Source organism: Sorex fumeus, unplaced genomic scaffold (assembly GCF_029834395.1).
Source record: "Sorex fumeus unplaced genomic scaffold, SorFum_2.1 ptg000024l, whole genome shotgun sequence".
Lineage (NCBI taxonomy): Eukaryota > Metazoa > Chordata > Mammalia > Eulipotyphla > Soricidae > Sorex > Sorex fumeus.
Genome location: NW_026606081.1, coordinates 16,537,899 through 16,558,768, shown reverse-complemented (window position 1 = coordinate 16,558,768; position 20,870 = coordinate 16,537,899). Strand labels below are relative to the sequence as shown.

General features: G+C 44.5%; 1 protein-coding gene across 1 annotated transcript in view; it reads right to left on the bottom strand.

The window, feature by feature from the left end:
• Window positions 1-20,870, bottom strand: part of TBCK (TBC1 domain containing kinase) — a 169,397-nt gene that overhangs the window by 55,181 nt on the left and 93,346 nt on the right. Inside the window, exons 21-22 of the mRNA XM_056114054.1 lie at window positions 13,884-13,920; window positions 11,661-11,822 (exon numbers count right to left, since the gene is read on the bottom strand). Coding sequence (XP_055970029.1) covers window positions 11,661-11,822; window positions 13,884-13,920 — 199 coding nt within the window. The remainder of the gene's footprint in view (window positions 1-11,660; window positions 11,823-13,883; window positions 13,921-20,870) is intronic.

The following is a 20,870-nucleotide window of genomic DNA, read 5'->3' as shown; positions in this document are numbered from 1 at the left end:
GAGCTGCCGAGACATGTTGGCGTTTGGACCATGCAGCGCTAGCGCCCTGTGGGCATTGTGGGCATTCAGTGAAGAGCCTTGGCACATGGGCCCCATTCTTGGAGGGAGTTAACAGTGAAAAATGACTGCCTCCAAAACAAGGTAACCATGAACAGAAGAGCCCACTCAATATGGGCTGTGCAGAAGACAGGACTCGGGACTCCAAGGAAGAAAAGGTAGATTCTTACAGGGATCAGAGTTACTACATATAAACTAAAATTAGATCTTCAGAGCAGGAAAGTGTGATTAAGGATGAACAGAAACAGGTTGCTAGACACAGTCACAGAACACTCCATGTAAGATGAAATGTGTAGGCATGGACTTTAAAATAGTCATTACAAATATGTTTAAGGGCTGAAAGTGAATGAACAGAGAGATGCAGACAAAGTACTAATTAGAAACACTGGAACAGAAAATCTTGAAGTAAAATCTGTTGAAAGATCTCCATGGCATGAACAAAGAGAAGGACACTAGAGCAGCAACTGCAAATTTTCTAAGAAAGAAAGAAAGAAAGAAAGAGAGAGAGAGAGAGAGAAAGAAAGAAAGAAAGAAAGAAAGAAAGAAAGAAAACCAAAGGGAAAGGAAGCTTGACCGCAGCATTAAATGGTCCTGTAGACCTCCTGGCGGGACACCTGAGCATTGAGCCAGAGAAATCCCCTGAGCACAAATCTTGGCTCCCAAACAAGATCCACAGTTTTCAAAGGAAACTATTTTATGAAAGCCTGTGTGATCTGGGGAAAGGGCAATTCTCACATTTAGTCTCACCCCACCCCTCATTTCTATGGGGTGGGGGGCCATTAGGAGGGGACTTGTGAGGCCACAATCTGCAACTGAGACATACTCCAAAGAATACAAAGCACCAAGACTGCATGTCAGTAGGGACACTGAGAAGCAACAAGGAATACAAGGGAAGAACTCCATGGAGCAGATTTTATTTAAGACAGAGTCTCAAGGGAAATCCAAGAAGAGGAAAACAAGGACAGCAGAGAAAACTTTAGTTTCTGCACAATCTTCAAATTGTATTTGTCATCTAGTCACTCAAAACTTCGACCAGTGCTTCAGCTTTTCAATCTAGATGTCTCACAAAAGTATCTTGTGCATGATCAAAATTAACAGGTACAAAAATTAGTATCTTTCAAGCACCATTAGTATCTTTCCACTCACCGCCTCAACTTTGTCCTATTTCCCACCTCCATTAAAGTGCAGGAATAGATCCACAGGTCTAATAGTCACTGAATTCCAACTCTGGTTGATTCTGCAGTGCAATTCTGTGCCTGAAATTTAATTCCCTTACTCAAAAAATGAAGGAACTCATGGACAAGTCTCTCAAGCGACTTACTGGAACCAGGAGGCAAAACTATGAAATGAATAGAACCCAAGTTGGACGTATAAGCTATAATTACATGGTACCACAAGATTAGCTTTAGATAATTACACAAGATTTTCCAGGGTAAAAAATAATAATATTAGTAAACTGTTTTGGCATATCAGCTAGTCGTTTATTAATATGCCAAAAACAGTAACAATAATGGAGCTCATTCCCCTGACCCTGAAAAAGCCTCCTATATGGCAGTGTTGGGAAGGATGAGAAAGGAGAGGCTGCTAAAATCTCAGGGCTGGGACGAATGGAGACGTTACTGGCACCCACTTGAGCAAGTTGATGAACAACGGGACAAGAGTGCTACAGTGCTACAATAAGCTAACAGCAAGATTATCAATTATACACATACGTATACATAAATGCGTATCCACATATTCCCAGTAGAAAGTCAGTAAATATTTGTCTTCCTACTGAAAGAAATATTTTTGCAAACACCCATGGTTACAGAGCCTAAGGAGGAGAGGACAGTACAATATGTTACTGGGCTCCTTCTTGAATTCCCTTTCAGTTCATGATATATGCATGCAATTACCGGCACTTTTGCTCAGCATCTATCATCTCTGCTGCTTAATGCCTACAATAAAGTGAGGAATAAATACGAAACGCAATAAGCATTACGGATATATGGATATTTAAACTGTTTTCTATTCTCAACATAATTGTCTTTATCATTTAGCAGCTGAGCAGGTCGGCACTACGAGGCAAGCAGCTGTGTCGACAATGGCACACAGCACACTTCAGAGCAAAGAACAAAGCCCCAGCTGGAAGATTTAGCACCAGGTCAGAAGCTGCCATCACTCACTCTTTCTTCTTTCACACTTACTGGTGACACAAAACAAATCAGGAGTCTGATATTTGGGGGCAACTAGAACCTTGCGTTCAAGTTCAATAAGCATTTTTCACATGACCGATAATTGTATTAAACGTTTAAAAGTTTCGATTTTCAAAGTAATTAAAGTCATTTTGTATAATAAAGTAAAATAAAATTCTAGTTGTTTTCTTGATGCTCTACAATAGTGAACGATGAGCCTGGTGCAATGGTATTTTATTCTTCTTTTTTTCCTTTAGTCTACTAATTATTTTATTTGGTTTTGACTCACACTCAAGCACTGCACACTTAGAGGGCAAGAGATTATTTTTCACTTTGCTGAAGACCCATCATTTCAGGCAGAAAGCACCGCAGATGACTTTGGCTTTTGTAAAGGGATACAAGAGTAGGTAGAGACAAGAGGACAAGCCTGGAATCCATGAGCATCATTAGGTCACTGTCACTGTCCTCCCGTTGTTCACTGATTTGCTTGAGCGGGCCCAGTAATGTCTCCATTGTGACAATTGTTACTGTGTTTGGCATATCGAATATGTCATGGGTAGCTTGCCAGGCTTTGCTGTGCAGGCGAGATACTCTCAGTAGCTTGCTGGGCTTTCCGAGAGGGGCAGAGGAATCGAACTAGGGTCGACCATGTTGGCCGCTTGCAAGGCAAATACCCTACCACTGTGCTATCGCTCCAGCTCATCATTAGGTCATTAAACACAATCACAGATGGCTCAACATACTGTCATGGGAGTGTATGATTTGGCCTTGGGGTCCTACCTGCATTATCCACCAAAAGGGTCTGCAGGGAAATTTTAAACATTCTTTCTGACATTTTGAAATTTTACTTAAACATAATCACTTTCTGACTTTTAATTGTTTTTGAGGTTGATGGCTTCTTAATGACTGCTTCTTAATATACTTCAAAAGTGAAAAGTTTGCTGTATAGTTTAGGTGTTTTTGTGGACACAAGACCCATGATAAACAGAGTAAGACAAAAATAAGCAAATGCCATCACTGATACCTTGAAACAAACTATGGTGAACGATACCAGTCTAAAGTAGCAGTAGCTGGGAAGATAATACAGAGAGTTGGGTGCTTGCTTTGCACATGGTTGACCCAGCTTCCACCCTTGGCATTCCATATGGTCTTGAGACCCGAGCCATGCCAGGAATGATCCTTGAGTGCAGAGCCAGGAGTAAGTCCTGAGCAGAGCTTGCTGTGACCCCAAAACAAATGATAATGGAAAGAGCGGGCCTTATTTGATCCTGCAGCCTTCATCTGGGGTTAAGCTATACTACTACTAATCACTCTCAGTTTTCAAGGTAAATAGGAAATTCTAATAAACCTCATCTTATTTTTCATTGTACCTCTCCAACACAAAGGAAAATCTTGCATTTTCATTTATGAAATACCTACATATTACAAATTGAGTAGGGAGCTTCAGAAGTGGCAGAGAGCTCCAGAGATAGTTACATAGGTGAATTCCTGTGGCTCCCTAAAAATCATCTTTCAATTTGGCTGGGTACCAGTCATTCCTCAGGAATCATGTTTTTCATCAAAACTTGTCTTCAGCTTGGGAAGTACATGCATTCTAATGTCTGCTTTCAAAGTTCACCCTCTTCCATAAGAAAACACAGTATTTTTCCCCAAACACAGGCAGTTATCACCTAATGATATTTTGCAAGTAAAGTTTCATGGTTTTTATTTTAGTGACCATCCCATCATGTTAATGAAAACAAATTACTCTTCTCTTCCATGCTTGGTGAGTTCTGAGCATATAAGAATTTACTATTCTGTCTGAATCTTAAAGCTAATGAATAAATTTTTAATGGATATGGTAAAATCTCCATCTTTAATTTCCCTTGCAATTGTTTTTTAACAATCCCTGGAGCTGCACTTCAGCACGCATTAGCACCGTGTAGCGTAAGTGTAGTGTAGTGTAGAGAAAACCTACACCGTGTAGTGTAAAGAAAATACGAATGGGTAGTTCATGGTTTCTGAGCTTCAGGTAAAATGGTCCGAACTCCTGTCGGCGTGATCACAGAAAGCCCTCCCTGAACAACTACACACTATGCGTCACTGTTCTCCTTGTTAAACCAGCTCTCCGCTCTATCTGGCTACAACTCAGGAAACATAAATTCCGAATAACTCTCAAGCATGGTCTTCCCTATGCTCATGGTGGATATCCCTAAAAAGGAACAGAGCTATCTGAAGGCACCAGAGATATCAAGAATGTTTGTCTTTGGGCTCCTAATGGGTTTTTTTCACTGTATCACTGTATCAATGTCATCCTGTTGCTCATTGATTGCCTCGAGCAGGCCCCAGTAATGTCTCCTTTGTCCTAGCCCTGAGATTTTAAAAAGTGCCACATTCAAGGCTCTTTCAGGGTCAGGAGAATAAGACCCATCATTGTTACTGGTTTTTGGCATACTGAATACGCCATGGGGAGTTTGCCAGACTCTGTCGTGTGGGCAGGATACTTTTGGTAGCCTGCCAGGTTCTCTAGAGTAAGAACTAGATAATGCTTCCGGGAGCAGGGTTTTATAGTCTCTGGGTCTTGGCCGTGGATGGGATTACATGGCGCCGGGGGCAGTTGGTGGGTATAATGCCTACATACTGGAAGATGAGGGATCTGGGTGGAGGAAGCCCCAGTCCCAATCCGAGCAGACTTGGAGATCTACGCCCCGGGTCCCGCACACCTGGGTTCCTCTGCCGGTTTCTTCATGCATGAGGCTTGTTCGAACGTGTGGAGAGTGGTCTTAAGCATGGCTGTGGCTGGAACCAGAGGTCTTCATCTTCCAGGGCTCAGCTCAGGGTGGGGAGGGAAGCTCAAACCCACCTTCCTCCAAGGGGCCCCAGTGAGGACAGCCAGGCATGGAGGCTGGGGGTGGGGGGTACTCTTTCAAAAATTTGGAAAAGAATGAAAAAATTTCCACAAATACATGTACATAAAAACCCACTGTGGGTTATAAGTTCCTGTACAAATACCCATCCACTCTCCAGTCTCTGTCCTTCCCAGGCTCTTTCCCTCTTGCTCAAAACACTCGACTTCTCCACTCCCTGCCATGGCTTGGGTTTCCTTCCTGAGCATGCCCATCGCCCCCCCCCCCACCCCCCCCACCAAGAACCTTGCCTCTCCCCACTCCCTATACTACAGTGCCTCTTTATTTCAGTAATGGCCTCCAACTCCCAGCTCAGCAGGGAAAGGCATCCGGGCACCGGGGAAACATCCCTGAAATAAATTTCGATGCTCTCGGCAGCACATTATAAACTATTTTTATAAAGCAGTTCACAATATTTGATTACATTTAATATTCAAACATCAATCCCACCACCATGACACCTGCCCACTATCATATTTTGGGAGTTTCCATCCCAAACCCCAACCCCTGCCCCAAAGCAGACCCAAAATAATTTGTTTTTTATTGATATGAAAAAACAGAAATTGATCCAAAGAGTTTCCTTAGAGGAGAGTGCATAAAGATTGTTGTCGTTCACCCAGGGGCCATTAAGCTGTCCTATAAGAGATTACTAACATATTGATAAAGGTTGAGCCTTATGTGTGTGTGTGTGTGTGTGTGTATATATATGTATATATATATATATATATATATATATATATATATATAGTAGCACTGCATTGTCCTCCCATTGTTCATCGATTTGCTTGAGCGGGCCCAATAATGTCTCCATCATGAGACTTGTTGTTACTGTGTTTGGCAGATCGAATACATCACGGGGAGCTTGCCAGGCTCTGCTGTGCGGGCGAGATACTCTTGGTAGCTTGCTGGGCTCTCCGAGAGGGCTGGAGGAATAGAACCCAGCTCGAGCACACATATATGTACATGTCTGTAAAAATATATTTCCCTATAAGATTGGTGTCTTTTACTTTAACATCCCATTAAATGTGGTGTACTACTCTTGGAATATTAGTAGTGTGAGGTATGACATGTCTCATACAAGGTTCTGGAGGTTTTCGACTTCTGAGGTTGGGTCCTTGGGGTGGGGAGGGGAACTCACCCGCCTCCTGCCGGATCGGCCCGAAAAAAATGTTCCCTTTCAACCAAGCTAAAACACATCTTTTTGTGGGCCAAGGGCTGTCTTCTTCCTGCATCCATGAGGTGAGACTTTCCTTTCCAACGATTCACTGTTCTCATGGTAGTTTTTGGTGACATGGCTACAATGGCCTTAATGCTGGTGCTGTTGATGTACAAAATTCTTGTACCTGCCCACCACCATCGCCCCACCTTGCCCCTACATCACAATATCACCTCTAAGGGCCTCGCCCCTGCCCGATGCTGATCCCAGGGCCAGGGGCCACCATCACCCCATGCCATCTGCTCCTGGCTCTGTCTCTTTGTACCCCAGAAGGGAGGCAGGCTACGCTTCTTCAGGAGGAAGTTTCAAGCCTTGAGTACGCTGGTGCTGGTCTGGCCCCTGCACCCCAAGACCCCCTAAACACCGGTTGTGACAACCCTCCCCCACCATCTGCTGCAGCATATAGGTGAGGCCCTGAGTCACCAGGTGTGGTGTGAGCAGCAGATGTGCTCAGGGCTGGTGGCAAGCACCATGGAGGGGCTCTGGGCCCCTGAACAACCTGAGAAGACAGTGGAAATATTCCTTCTATATGCTTGGCATTTCCTTTTGAAGCATTCTACATATCTGGGACACACCCTCTTTCTCTGAATGCTCTTAGCAGAATTCTTGTCCTCTGAGAATAAACTGAGAGTATTTTTTTTTCCCACAAGCGTTCACAAAATTCCTGCTATATCTTCTTCAACAAAATCTGTGACCTCCTTCTAAATATTCTTCCTGTCGAAGAATGTCTCGAGATAGACTTGTTTCTATCTCAAATACGAGGGCATATCCTGGAATTGATTTCAACCATAGATAATGCCAGAAATGTATCAATTGCCCACTGTTAATGGATATGCATCAACAAACCGGAAAAAAAAAAGAAAGAAAACCTGGCAATGTCTCCTCCTTTAAAAATTGATGCCAAAATGATTAGCGCCAGCCTGGCTTCCCTCAGACGATCATACTGTGAAAACTGCTTGGCTAGATCCTCAAAAAATATGTCTTAAAGATGTCTGTACAGACTTGACAGCAGAATAGTTACAGGAAACCAGGTGAGGGAGAGAGACTTCTCCAACAATTTAGGATAAGGCTGGTGACCCAGACACATAACCACAGCCTGTTTCCAGCAGCACTGCACGCAAATGTGACAACCCAGAGATTCTTCCAAAATATCCCACCACTATTTTAAGATTGCATGTGAAACGCCAACTACACTATTCTCATAGTTATTTCCTCTGGTGCTAAAATGACACACATATCAATGTATGTCAAGAACTTTTAGCAGAACATTCTAGCACCACTTGTACTTCCTTGGAGTGTAGTATCACACGTGTATCACTGGCTGCAACAGTAAATGAGGGGAACAACTTTTGGCAACAATAATAACACTTTTCCACGGTGTACTATCCTTAAGATTTAAGAACCTTCCAACTAATTTAAAAGAAAGAAGAGGGGGCTTGCATACATTGAATATTACATGCTCTTTACATATTCTAAAAATAGGAAACAAAAATGGTGATGGAATCTCTGTATCAGCTTTTGCACCATGAACACGATGCCTGTTATCTCTGGGCCTTCAGTAATAACTCTGAGGCAGGCTACTACTATTTACCTCTTATTAATGGTCTCAATGCGCATGACTCTCTCAGGAGAAATGAAAAAACTCACCCGCATTCATATACTACTGGTGCCAGAGCTGGGAGCTGAGCTCAGATCATTTCCTGTCTCTAGAAACAGAACCTCACTGTAACCCCCGGTTTACACAGCAGCGAGTGGCAGGAATACTCAGACCTACAGCAGCCCGTGATATCTATGATTCTTGCTTCTCCTGAGCAATGAGGAGAGATACTCTTCTCAGTCGTAAAGCGCATTCAACTCTGAAAGCTTCTCAATGTCTTGGGTAATTCCCAATAGATTTGCTAACAAAGAAATCTACATCTGTGAGATCTATCGAAATCATTGATGAAACAGCCAAACAGGGTGATGGCTACAACACCTGTCCTACTGAAGAGGAAAGGCTACCAGATGAGTAGAAAAAACGAGAAAGGCAAGCGATGGGACACCGAGGAAAGCAAGTGGATGGCACCTCCTCTTTGTGAAGCGTTGTTAGACTTTGTTGAACATGCTTATCCTTTTTATTTTTTTGGCATAACAACTATAGGATGTGGGTTGTATTATCATATCAAATAATTAGAGTTAAGGAAACAGAAGTCAAGTTTCCATGGCTGTTTGTGCTAGAGCCGCACTCTGAGGTCCCTGTGTCCTGGCGCCATAGACATGAAGTCAAGAGGGAACCCATCTGTTTGGGGATTGACTTAGGGAAAGAGCTTGCTTCTCTCAAATATGGCACAGAAACCATTGTTAAGCCTGGGATTCTGGGTTCCAGGCGGCGAGACAGACAGAAACATGAACTCAATAATGCAAAAGCGGCAGGAGTTCTATTCCAGTATACTGGGATCAACTATCTCATCCGATGACTTTAGGCAGCAAACAGTTTATATAGGGTTTGATGACATAAGCAGTACATGCCTTACTGTTTCAGAAAGAAATCTTACTCAGTTACCAAACAAAGGTGTTTTGGCAAGTGCCTAGGGTAATGGTGGTCAGGCAATAGTTAAACAATAGTTTTCATTAGCAGTTTATGGTTACATATACTACTCATTCTTTTAGGGTTAACAAAAGACAAATTCTGGGGCATTTTGACTGGGGCATAATGATTGATTAAGCCCACTTGTTGGGCCCAGGAACTTTCCAGGTGGGTTCAGCTTGGCTAGTTATACACTGTTTCTTGATGGGAAACTGAAATTGTTTTAGTTCTGTAAGGGAACCCGAGGCCAGCTGATTTTGCTGATTTCTGCCTGCCTGTCATAGTGTCAGTTTCACCCTTATACTATGATGCCATGTTCTTTTTCTTTTTTCTTTTTGGGCCACACCTGGCGATGCACAGGAGTTCCTTCTGGCCTTACACTCAGGAATTACTCCTGGTGGTACTCAGGGAGACCCCATGGGATGCTGGGACTCGAACCCAGGTCGGCCGCGTGCAAGGCAAACACCCTCCCCGCTGTGATATTGCTCCAGCGCCCATGTTCTCTGAGTTTTGTGTAACAAACTGGACTCACTTTTGAGGACTTTCCACAAGCACTTTCCTGTGTCTTCCAGCAACAAACACAATTGTAGAACTCATCAGATGAGTTCTGTAACTCATTAAATGATTAAAAAAAAAGACAGCTCTTCAGTAAAGACATCCCAAACAATGTGTTGAGTATAAACCAAACTCAGGTGTAATAAGCACAGAGTTTGCACTTGTTAACTCTCCCTTTTCCATTAGAGCCTGTGGTTTACAAAGTTGTTCATAAGAGCTGGAGATATTAGCTGTCAAATCCATCCCTGAAATGAATTAAAGATCTCCCACAAAAAACACAAATATCTAAGGACAAAAATAACCAAAACTGATGCCAGACACAGTAACAACAAAGTCTCCAATGGAGACGTTACTGGGCCCGCTTGAGCAAATCGACACAGAAAAGTGAAGAAAACCTCATTTTCATTATTAAGTTTCCTTGAACCCTTTTGAAAGCCTTAATTCATCCGATGGATATTTTTCTTAGACTGAACAAGGACCTGATGAGCCAGATGAAGGTGACCAGCAGGCAGCCTAGACTCCAGGGAGAGCTTTGTCTTTCCAAATCATCAGCTCAAAAAAATAGTTTCTGACTCTGATCTCAGACAAAATCATGTTACTTTAATTAATAAGCAAATTACCACTCTCTGACATCCTTTACCGTTATTTAATGAGCATTTACTTTGTGAAACTTAGGAAGTCACTGAATTTACTTGACTTGAAAATGCAATCAGAATTCTTAACAAATAGGTAGACAGAGATATATTAGTACTAATCAGAAACATTATTTCGATCTTAATTAATCACCCTGTTTATTTGGATAAACTAGAGATGACAAGAAAACATCTGCAGGGTAAAGATAATGTTTTAAGTTATGAAAGCAGCTTCTTTGATACTGTTTAGCACCGAAAGGAAAATAAAAAAATACATAATTTGATTTTAAAAACGCTCAGAAAAAAATTACCTTTTCATATAAGATACAACAAACTTAATGGGGGTGGGGGGGTGGGGGAGTGGCCAACACCCAGCGTTGCTCGGGACTGACTCCCGGTTCTGTGCTCGGGCTCACTCCTGGCAGGATTCAAGGGACCTTGTGGGGTGCCAGGGATTGGGCTTGAGTCTGCCACATGCAAGGCAAGTGCTCTACCTGCTGTCCTATCGCTCTGGCCCTGAGATACAACAGACTTTAATTGAAAACTGATGAGCTGAAAAGTTGATGATAATTATTTTAAAGTGGAGATGTTTTAAATAAATTAAAGGATTTTTGTTATTGATTTCCCTCAGAGGATAATGATTTACAACAACAGATGGTAAAGTAGAGTTCAATCTGCTAAAAATAAAAACCAGTGTTGGCGGTAGGCTCCCCCATCCTCCCGAGAGAGCTTTATAAATATATGTCAAGGTATCTTTCTTTGGGTCTTGGGTTCTCTGGTAAATTAATCTCTTGAATAACTTTAAGTGTATTTATTATCAACGATCACGTGCGCTTGCCTGGAAACATGATGAATAGCAATCAACTCAGCAGAAATAATGGAGCCGGTGAAATGCTGGGGAGGTAGAATTTCTATGCTTGGAAACCACTCCCTCCTTCCCCCAACACACACACACACACACACACACACACACACACACACACACGCAGACGTACACACACACACACACACACACACACACACACACACACACACACTCACACCAGGAAGCTTAGTGTGACACTGAAGCTTCTGTCCTGGAAGGGTCCCAGGGCAGCTCTCACCGTCATGTGGCCTGGGGGGAAATCCCCTGCAGTGTCATGGGGGACAGCCTTCCTGCCCCTCCACTGTCAAACTCTAAGCACACAGCTCTGGGCAGGGAGAGCCAACCCCCCCCACCGCCCCCCGCCACAGAACCCAGTCTCTGTATAAACAGAGACTCTCCAACACCTTCCCCGAGAGCCTCTAATGGGGCCCTATCAGCGGGAGATGAAGGCGCCTGTCCTGGGCAGGGAAATACACAGCTGCCCCTGGCCCAGCCCTTTCACCCTTTCGGGGTCATCCCTGACAAAAAAGCGAACCCTGCCGAGCCTGTGTCCCAGTGTGGGGTCAGCAGAAGGGCTGAGTTGGACGCAGAGAGGGACGACGATGAGAGCAGGTGCTTAGGGCGGGGGCAAGCGTTTTTTGCAAACTGCTCTAAGAGTGTCTCTCTCTGTCCCTATTACATCTCCCAGAGCGCCCCCCTCGAGCCTGTACCTGGCAGGTCAGAGAAGAGCAGGATGCACTCGTTGAAGCCGTTGGCCAGCAGCCGGTCCCGCAGCTGCTGCAGGATGGCCACCCCGATGCAGAAGGGGAAGGACGAGTTGCCCAGCAGCAAGGTATCCCACAGGTGGAAGATCTTGTGCAGTGGGAAAACATCTGGAAGACCACAGCCGTGAACCGTCAAAACCAAAATAACATGCGACTTTGCTAAACTCTTGGGGAAGGGTATCACGGAAGGATATACCGAACTTTTAATAAAATGTTTATCTGACTTTGTCAAAAGCCTCCTAAGGGGTCTTGAAAAATGAACAGGGGAGGCTGGAGATATAGTACAGTGGGTCAGGCATTTGCCTTGCAGGTGGCTGACCCAGGTTCTATTCTCAGCATCTCAAATGGTCCCCTGAGCACTGCCAGAAATAATTCCTGAGTGCAGAGCCAGGAGTAACCCCTGAGCATCATGGACAGGGACTGGAATGGGGATTAGTGGGAGGGCAGCTGACACATGGGGGCCTGATTTGACCTTGGCAGTGTCAGACTGACCGTCCATCACAGAGCTGGGGGAGTCAATGGGCACATCCCCCAGAAACACGCCGTCAAGTACCACAGTGGGAGCCACAACACAGGTGCTGGCCTGGCACGCAGCAGACCCTGCTTCGCTCCTGGCACCAAGCAGACAGACCTGAGTGTGTCTCAGTTTAGTCCCATGGGCCCTGAGCACCAGCAGGAAGGCCTGAGACCCAGCAAATAGCTCCACACTGCTTACCTGGCTGGCAGGGCAAAGCTGGGAGGGACCCTGGGCCTTCTGCGCAGTGCTGGGGGCGCCACCTGCCACCCCTCCAAAAAAGAGGAAGAAAACCCAATACAAAAGCAAACCTTCAAAGCCTTGATAATTACTTTGGTCAAATTGGTGGCATTTTCTAACCTTCATTATGGAACTTGGAAACCCTGTGACATTTATTCTGCTTCTTCCTAGAATTTTTCAGTTACATTATTCTCATAAGTCTATTTACCAACATTTGATTTCATATGTTTTAGATTCAGTTACATTTCTATTATGCATCCTAAATAACTGATTTGGGTTGGAGCGATAGCACAGAGGGTAGGGCGTTTGCCTTGCACACGGCCCACAAGGCCGACCTGAGTTCGATTCCTCTGCCCCTCTTGGAGAGCCCGGCAAGCTACCAAGAGTATCTCGCCCGCATGGCAAAGCCTGGCAAGCTACCCGTGATGTATTCCATATGCCAAACAAAGTAACAAGTCTCATGATGGAGACGTTACTGGGCCCACTCAAGCAAATCAATGAATAACGGGAGGACATTGCTACTAAATAACTGATTCATTCATTGCATTACTAACAATGAATTCAATTAGCAATTCCCCATAATTTGTTTGGGGGAGGGGGGTGAAGACACTGATGGTACTCAGGGCCAACTCCTGGCTCTGCACTCTGAAGGGGCTCAGGGCTGACTCCTGGTTCTGGGACCATATGCAGAGCAGCAGACAGAATTAGGGTTGAGACGATGAGATGAGAGGCACATGCCTTAACCCTGACCCATCTCTCTGACCTGGCTGAGAGTCCCATGGTTACCCCTGTTGGTGTGTGAGGCCCCTTCAGCGCTGGACTCCAACCCAGGGCTCCATCTGTGCAAGGCAAATGCTCTATCACCTGGAAACTCACACCTGGCCCAATTTCCCAATGTTGTCTCTTTTTAAAACCCAACTAAGAGTGCCATGAGTATTTCTCCAGGCCAGAGCATACACTCCCCTGCAGACACTGCATTTGCAACCTAACTGACATCTGTAACTGGTTCTAGTATGACATGCTCATATAATAAACCGAATTTAAGGGAAATTCTAAATTAGGAAATAATAGAAGGATTTGTTATCATAGGATCTCTAACAAACCAGGCCTCCTTGCTTATAAAACTCACCTCTAAGAACTCCATGTCAATACTACAGGCAGCCTCAGTTTCTTTTTCATCAGACCAAAGAGATTTAATGACTGCCACAAAATGTAAGATTTTTATCTCCGTACTCTTTTTGATGTTCAGCGGTAAGAACAATTTTTCTATCCAACTCTAGTATGTCAAAATTATACAAGAATACTTGTTTCGTTCCACCTATGGAGTACTGCCGTAAATGTACTCTGCTGGGGAAGAATGGCCCTTGTCCTATTGCCGACACAATATTGAAAGCAAAAGGGGAAATGGTACTTACGAGTAAACATGGTGAGAAACCAGGGAATGGCATAGAGCTGTGAGGAAAAGAAAAGGGGCGGGGTACAGGGAGGAGACAGGAAACAACAGCGTTAGTTCAAACAGTCAACTGGGCAGTTACAACAGTCCCCTGTGCTGGTTTACCCTGCTGATTAAAATTAGGATATATTATTTAGAATGATCACAAATGCTCATTTTTTCCCGAGTGCACACGGCTGCTCTGCACGTGATCCTTGTGGCAAGTGGGACCACACAGAACCTCCTTCCCCTCACATGGGGGAGACTCCCCGGCAGTGCTGAGCACCCTGTGCAAGGACAAACTTCAGGCTATGCACAAATGTCCCTGAGAGCTTAACAGCCCTCATCACTGTTGATGAGGTTCTTTAAAAAGAACCAAAATATCTCATAAACTCAAGGTTCATATGCTTTCTGTCGCCACTTTCTAAACTAACAGACAGGGTCATAACAGATTAGAAGATGTAGAAGCAAAATAATTTGGTTCTTGAGCTATGTGATAATTTATCTTCCCGACTTTACTGTTGAGGAACGAACACATCTGCTTTCTAGACATTTCCTAAGATGCTGGGATATAACAGTCAGCTTCATTCCCGTGTGTTTGTTTCTTTTGAGTTATACCTGACAGTACTTGGGCGTTCCTGGCTTTGTGCTGAGAGGCTTCTCCGGGCAGAGCTTAGGGAGAAGGGGGTTTCAGGGACAAAACCGTCACCTCCAGCATGCAAAGCACACATTCAGTGCACTGAGCTCTCTCCAGCCCTTATTCTTAACTTCTGAAAGTTAAATTTCCTTTGTCAATAACAAGTAAAAGCCAGTAATAATTTATAGAAAAATCTCAAAAAAGTTCTAATTTTATTTTACTTTCTGAACAGGTATTCTTAAAGATTTTTGTATAAACAGAAGATTCCATTTTTTTTTAAGCATCAATCTGTTATGAGTTTCTGAGTTAACTCTTTGCAGTGAATATTTGTGTGATTAAAACACAAGTCAAGAACCAGAAGTATGGCTGTAGACAACACTAAAATCCAAGTACTGAATACAAAATAAAACCACTGTTTCCTGTGAGGTCTTCATATTAAGTGATTATAAGGGACAAAAAAAAACCTGGAAAAAATGAGGTGTACAAAGGACTGTGACTTCACAGAAGAGTAAACAATACAGAAAACTCAAGAATAGAACAAATTCCAAACTCAAGGTAAGTGTGAAAATTAAGTCAGGAGAAATTTGTTTTATCAATATTATCTAACTTTTCCTTTCTTTGGGAAAAGTCATTTATTATATTACCTCTACCCTCCTGATCAGAGACGATTATGTACCAGTAGGAATGTTAATGTAGGAAGCTGAGTTTTCTGTATACAGAGCGGGAGGGGTATATAAGGTAAGGAGTCACTTGAAAGGATTAGTGGGAAAACTTGACCACCCCATAGTCAGAAGCACTTTATCTTATTTCAGAAAGGGAAAAAAAATTCCTGCATCAGATGAAGTACTCTAAAGGGCGTTGCCTTAGGCTAGAGCAGTGCATACAACCCACTGTGCTGGCCAGGTCTTGCTTAGTGAACTTTAAAAGTCAACCTTGAAATGATCAACAATCTAAAACCACTCCACTATAATCCCAAGTGAAGCTCAAAAATATGAAAACCATCCAATACGCCTCAATAATTTAAAAATGCTATAATTGTGTGTGTGTGTGTGGGGGGGGGCAGGCGGGAGGGATGGCCCCAAATCAGAAAGAATCATTCCATCAAAATAGACACAGGATTGACACAACTGTAGCTGTAGTCAAGGACAACAAAATACTCTTTAATGTCTGAATGATATGCATCTTAAAAAAGCTAAGCGATGGCTGAGCATGCTAAGCAGAAATACAGCTCTCTCCACCCCTAAACACAAATCAAATTTGTAGAGTTAAAAAAAAAAGGACCAGGGAACCTGAAACCAAAGCAACAGAAAATATTTAAAATTAAACCCAAATCAAGGAGGGGCAGGGGACCACTACATTCTGGGTAGCAGTGAGCAACTGGAAGGGCTGAACATTTCTGTTCATGGAAATTCTGAAGGAGAGAGAAAGAAGATAAGAGAGGAAACAACACGTTTAAAGAAATAAAGCTGAATGTTTTCCAAAACTGTTCAAAATCTATAAACCAACAGAACCAAAAAAGAAAATTCAGTCACTCAAAGTAAAAGAAGCAAGAAGAAACTGACACACCAAGGCATCATATTCAAACTTCTCAAAGCTCGAAGCAAAGAGTTGACACTCAAGCCAGAGAGAAGAGGCTCATTCCTGAAAGTGTGTTTTCTCACTCAAACAATGTGGGGAAGATGACAGGGGAGCAGTATCTTTTAAGTATTTAAAAAAGCAAAACCTGTCAACTGAGAATGGATGCCCAGCAAAAAAAGGGAAAAGAAGTTCTTCAAAGACGAAGGTAAAATAAAAACTCTTCATGCAAGACACTGGAGAGTTCATTCCTCACAATCCCACTGCACGGACTAGGAAGGCAATCCCCGGGCGGAATGAAAACCAGACACATGAGAAGGCAACTTCGGATCCATGAAGAATAAAGAGACTTAGGAATCTTTAGTATGTATCACATATGAATAAACAACAAAAGGTAACTTTGTGAGAGAGCTTAAAACACATGTAGAAACACAATGTAAGACAGCAATCAGGATGCTGAAAGGGAACGAAGGCACCAGCTGGGAAGTTTTTTACTTTCTATGAAGTGGTAGAATACTTTTGGAAAGCAGATTGTGAAAAGCTGCTCAAGATTTTGGAGCACATCAGAATACCGTGTCCTCAGCCCCACTCACCTTGGACTGGCTACTGGGAGTGGACATGAGGGGCACTCTGCCTCCTGCTGCAACTCAGCTCTGCCCTCGAGAGCCCAGGGGCACGAACTCGGATTTGGTCAAAGTGTCTCTGGCAGCCACTGCCAAACCCCCAGGCCCCAGAAGAAAACAAAATAGTGCCCTAGGGGGTGTGGGATAACTTTGGTTTGTGCTTTCTCCTCTGCCACAAGGAGCTGAGGTTTACTGAATAATACCCATGACAATGCTCCTGAAACACTCCCAGTTCCTCTATACTCGTCTTTCACTTCTCTCTGCTCTGCTTCCCCAACCCGTTAATCACCATTTCCCCCTAAGCAGTACCTGTGACGAGTAAAGACAAATTCCTCAGAAATCTCTGATTTTGTATTTGTAAGTGAAATATTGCTTTTCTCCTTCCCTTATGTCTTTTTGCATAGTTTACTTCAGAGCAATGCCCTTTTTGTATAGACACAGGAAGACAGTTCATGCTATGCTTCTGTGATTTGGGAGTCAACTGACTCCGAGTAATATTTACTCCTGGACATCCGTTTACCCTACTCAAGCCTCAGTTGCCCTTAGTTCCTAGCATCCCCAAAGCAGGGGCCCGATTCGGGACTGGATGGACCCAGGGCAAGCTGTGAGCTACCCTGCCATCGAAATGAGCCAGGCCAAAAGCGGTAATACTTAACTATAAGTTAAGAGCAAGGTCCTGAACAAATTCTCTCATGATCCAAAGAATAACTACTGGATTAGGACCCTGCTAGGGTTAGGAAAGATTAATCTGGCCTGAGCACCGTGGTCTGGGACCTACAGCGAGATGTCCTTAGGAGAGTCACTCTACAAGCTTAATGTATCTCTTACTGTATCCGTAAAAAATGACTAATATTAAGAGGTAGAATTAAGATGAATGTTTAAAAGGTGACTGGACTAAGAGAACCACACCCCTAGTGGGCATTTCGCCCTTGAGTGGATCTCCTAGCTGCAGGAGACCAGAAGGAAGGGCTTTCAAATGTTGATTGTGCTACCAGACCTGGGTGTAGCTGCTTCCCCAATGCTTGGAGGTGGAGCGGGAGACCAAGGCTGCAAGTCGAGCATGGAGAGACTAGCAAGCTTAGTGAGACGAACAGGCACGTGGGGAGAATGGAATAAACGGAAACTGATCACCGGTCAGCCTGGCTCCCGTTTTATCCTCCTTTCATCCATCGCTGTCGGCTATCTGGGGTGAGGAAATAGCCTAACCACTGAACACACGTGGAGAGAGAACACACCCCCTTTTTATTTTGTGATTACACAGGGGGAAAATCAGTAAATCCAATGAATGAATGCATTAATTTTTATTTAGAAAAGAAAATTAAAGTGAAACAAAAAGGAAAAAGAAAATGAAGAACAGATGAGGCAGCTAAAATGGAAACAGGACCACAGCAGGCTTAAAGGCGACCCGCCAACCAGCCCAACATGGACTACCCTCCCCCCCCCCCCCCCCCCCCCCGCAGCATTGACAGAGCAGCCAAGGAAGCCGAGGGGCATCCCACCCTCAGGCCCTCCTTCCAGCTGGCGGTTTCCCGGAGCATTAATTTTTATTTGATTTAAAAATTAAATAGAACAACCCAGCGCCACCACCCTGCCCCTGAGACAGCTCATCTCTCCTGCTTCGTGTTCACCTCTGGCCAGTTCCTTCCTCCTGGTCCTGGACGGTCACTCCTGGACCCCTTGCTGCGACAGTGACACTCCCAGTGCTCAGGGCTCAGGTCTCTTCCTCGTACTGCCCAAATGATGTGAGGACTCCCACATTCACCCTGAATTCAAATAGCCGTGCAAAGGCCGCATGGACATCTGCATCCAGGTGTGATGGAGAGGCCATGTCCTAGGGGCTCCTGTGACTCTGCCCGGTGCCTGCCCAGAATGCTCCTCCTGTCTGCTAAGAGACACCGAGGCCTCCAGCCACCAATCCTGGTGTCATTTTGGTCCCCTTTCTCCCTCTTACCGCCTCCGGCCCCCACATTCTACTGACTCTGCCACCAATGCTATACCCAGAGTGTGAAAACTTCTCCCCACCTCTGCTGCTGGCATCGGGTCTGAGCCACCAGCAAACTCAGCCCAGTCATCTCAGGCCCGCTAGGGTCCGTTCCTGGTTCCCTTGTCCAGAAGGACATTGGGAGATGTTTAGGTCACAACACCATCCCTCTGACTGACAGTTGGGGCTTCCCAAACTGGGCTGAAAGCTGAAGCTTCAATTACAACTGAGCCTGGTCAGCTTCTCAGCATCTGCCTCACCTTCCCTTGTTCCCGGGGCTGCAGCCCCACTGGGTCCCCTACGCACACACACACACACACACACACACACACACACACACACACACACACAGACACACTCCCCTCACAGCTCTGAGCACTGCTGTCGCTTCCCATTGGACCTGCCCCTGGTTCCGGGAGACAAGTCTTCCAAAGGCCTCTCCTCTCGGCCTTGCCCTGGCCTCCCTGCCTGGAAATTCAACTTTCCCTTCACCGCCAGAGTGCTGAGTGGCCTGCCCAAGCTGGGGGTCAATAGCTTTGCTCCTTTCTGAGTTTAGTACTTGCCACCACACTCTTTGTGATGTGTCATGCCTAACTCAGCACAGAGAATTCTTTATCTTCTTTTGATTATTTACCTTCTCTTAGAATATAAATGAGCAAAACCCGAGATTTTAGTTTTTTTCATTCCCAATGCTTGGCACAGAATAGGCACTCAGCTACTTCTGAAAGAATAACTGAAATATATAATAAAAGTAGTCAAAAGGGATAGATTTAAAGATTGAATAATTATGAGCTCATGCACGGCAAAGCCTGGCAAGCTACCCGTGACGTATTCAATATGCCAAACACAGTAACAAGTCTCACAATGTTACTGGGCCCGCTCGAGCAAATGGATGAACAATGGGAGGACAGTGACAGTGACAGTACTTTCTTGAAAAGTTTTTAATACTTTTATTGTATAAAACAATGTGATAGCAAGTTAATCTTTCTTGGCTATAAATTATATTTAAACATTCTTAATATTAAGCAGTGAAAAGACTGATAAAACATTAAAATTAAAATTCTGAGTTATACACATATACTTTGATGATTAATCACTTAATCACTTAACTTCCCGTTAGTCGTCGATTTGCTCGAGCGGGCGCCAGTAACGTCTCCATTTGTCCCTGTCGCGTGCTAGTGTAGCCCAATGGCATCTCTTCGCTCCGGGAACATGGAGGGCCTCAAACCGATCGTTCATGACCTTGACAAAGAAGTCTGACCATCTGGTAGGTGGGCGGCCACGCGGTCTCTTGACATCCCGTGGAATCCAATCAGTAACAGTTCTAGTCCAACGGTCGTCTTTAAATCTCATTACGTGACCAGCCCATCTGATTTTCGACACCTTGGCAAATGAGACAGCGTCCCTGATCCTTGATCGTCGACGGATGTCAGAACTCCGGATTCGTTCTCTCATTTGAGTGAAACGTGATATTCCAAGCATAGCTCTTTCTATTCTTCTTTGGGAGACCTGAATGGCGTTCTCATCTTGTTTGCGTAGGGCCCAGGTCTCTGAGGCATATGTTAATGCAGGAAGAACAGTGGAATCAAAGAGATGTGCCCGGAGCCGGAGGTTCTTCGTCCTCTTAGCTATTTCTTCGACGTTCTTGAAGGCGTTCCAAGCCGCTCTCTTCCTCCTGCGCAGCTCGGGTGCCAGGTCATTTGTCATGTTGACCTCTCGACCTAGGTACACATAGCTGTTGCATTCGGAGATGGTCGTTCCATTGAGAGCGAATGGGGCGTCAGGAACAAGGCTGTTTCTCATAAACATTGTCTTCGTAAGATTCAGCTGTAGTCCTACCTTTCCACACTCACGGTCAAAGTCGGCCAGCATTTGTGCCGCTTGGCTGATGTTTGGTGTTATTAAAACAATGTCATCAGCAAAGCGGAGGTGGTGTAGTTGCCGACCATCTATCTTCACTCCCATTCCTTCCCATTCCAGTCGTCGCATGATGTTCTCGAGGGTGGCACTGAAGAGTTTTGGTGAAATGGTATCACCCTGCCGCACCCCTCTCTTGACATCAACGATCACTTCTTTGTAGAATGGTGAGATCCTGGTAGTGAATCCGCAATACAGCTCACGGAGGATCCTGATGTATTGGGCTTGAATGCCCTG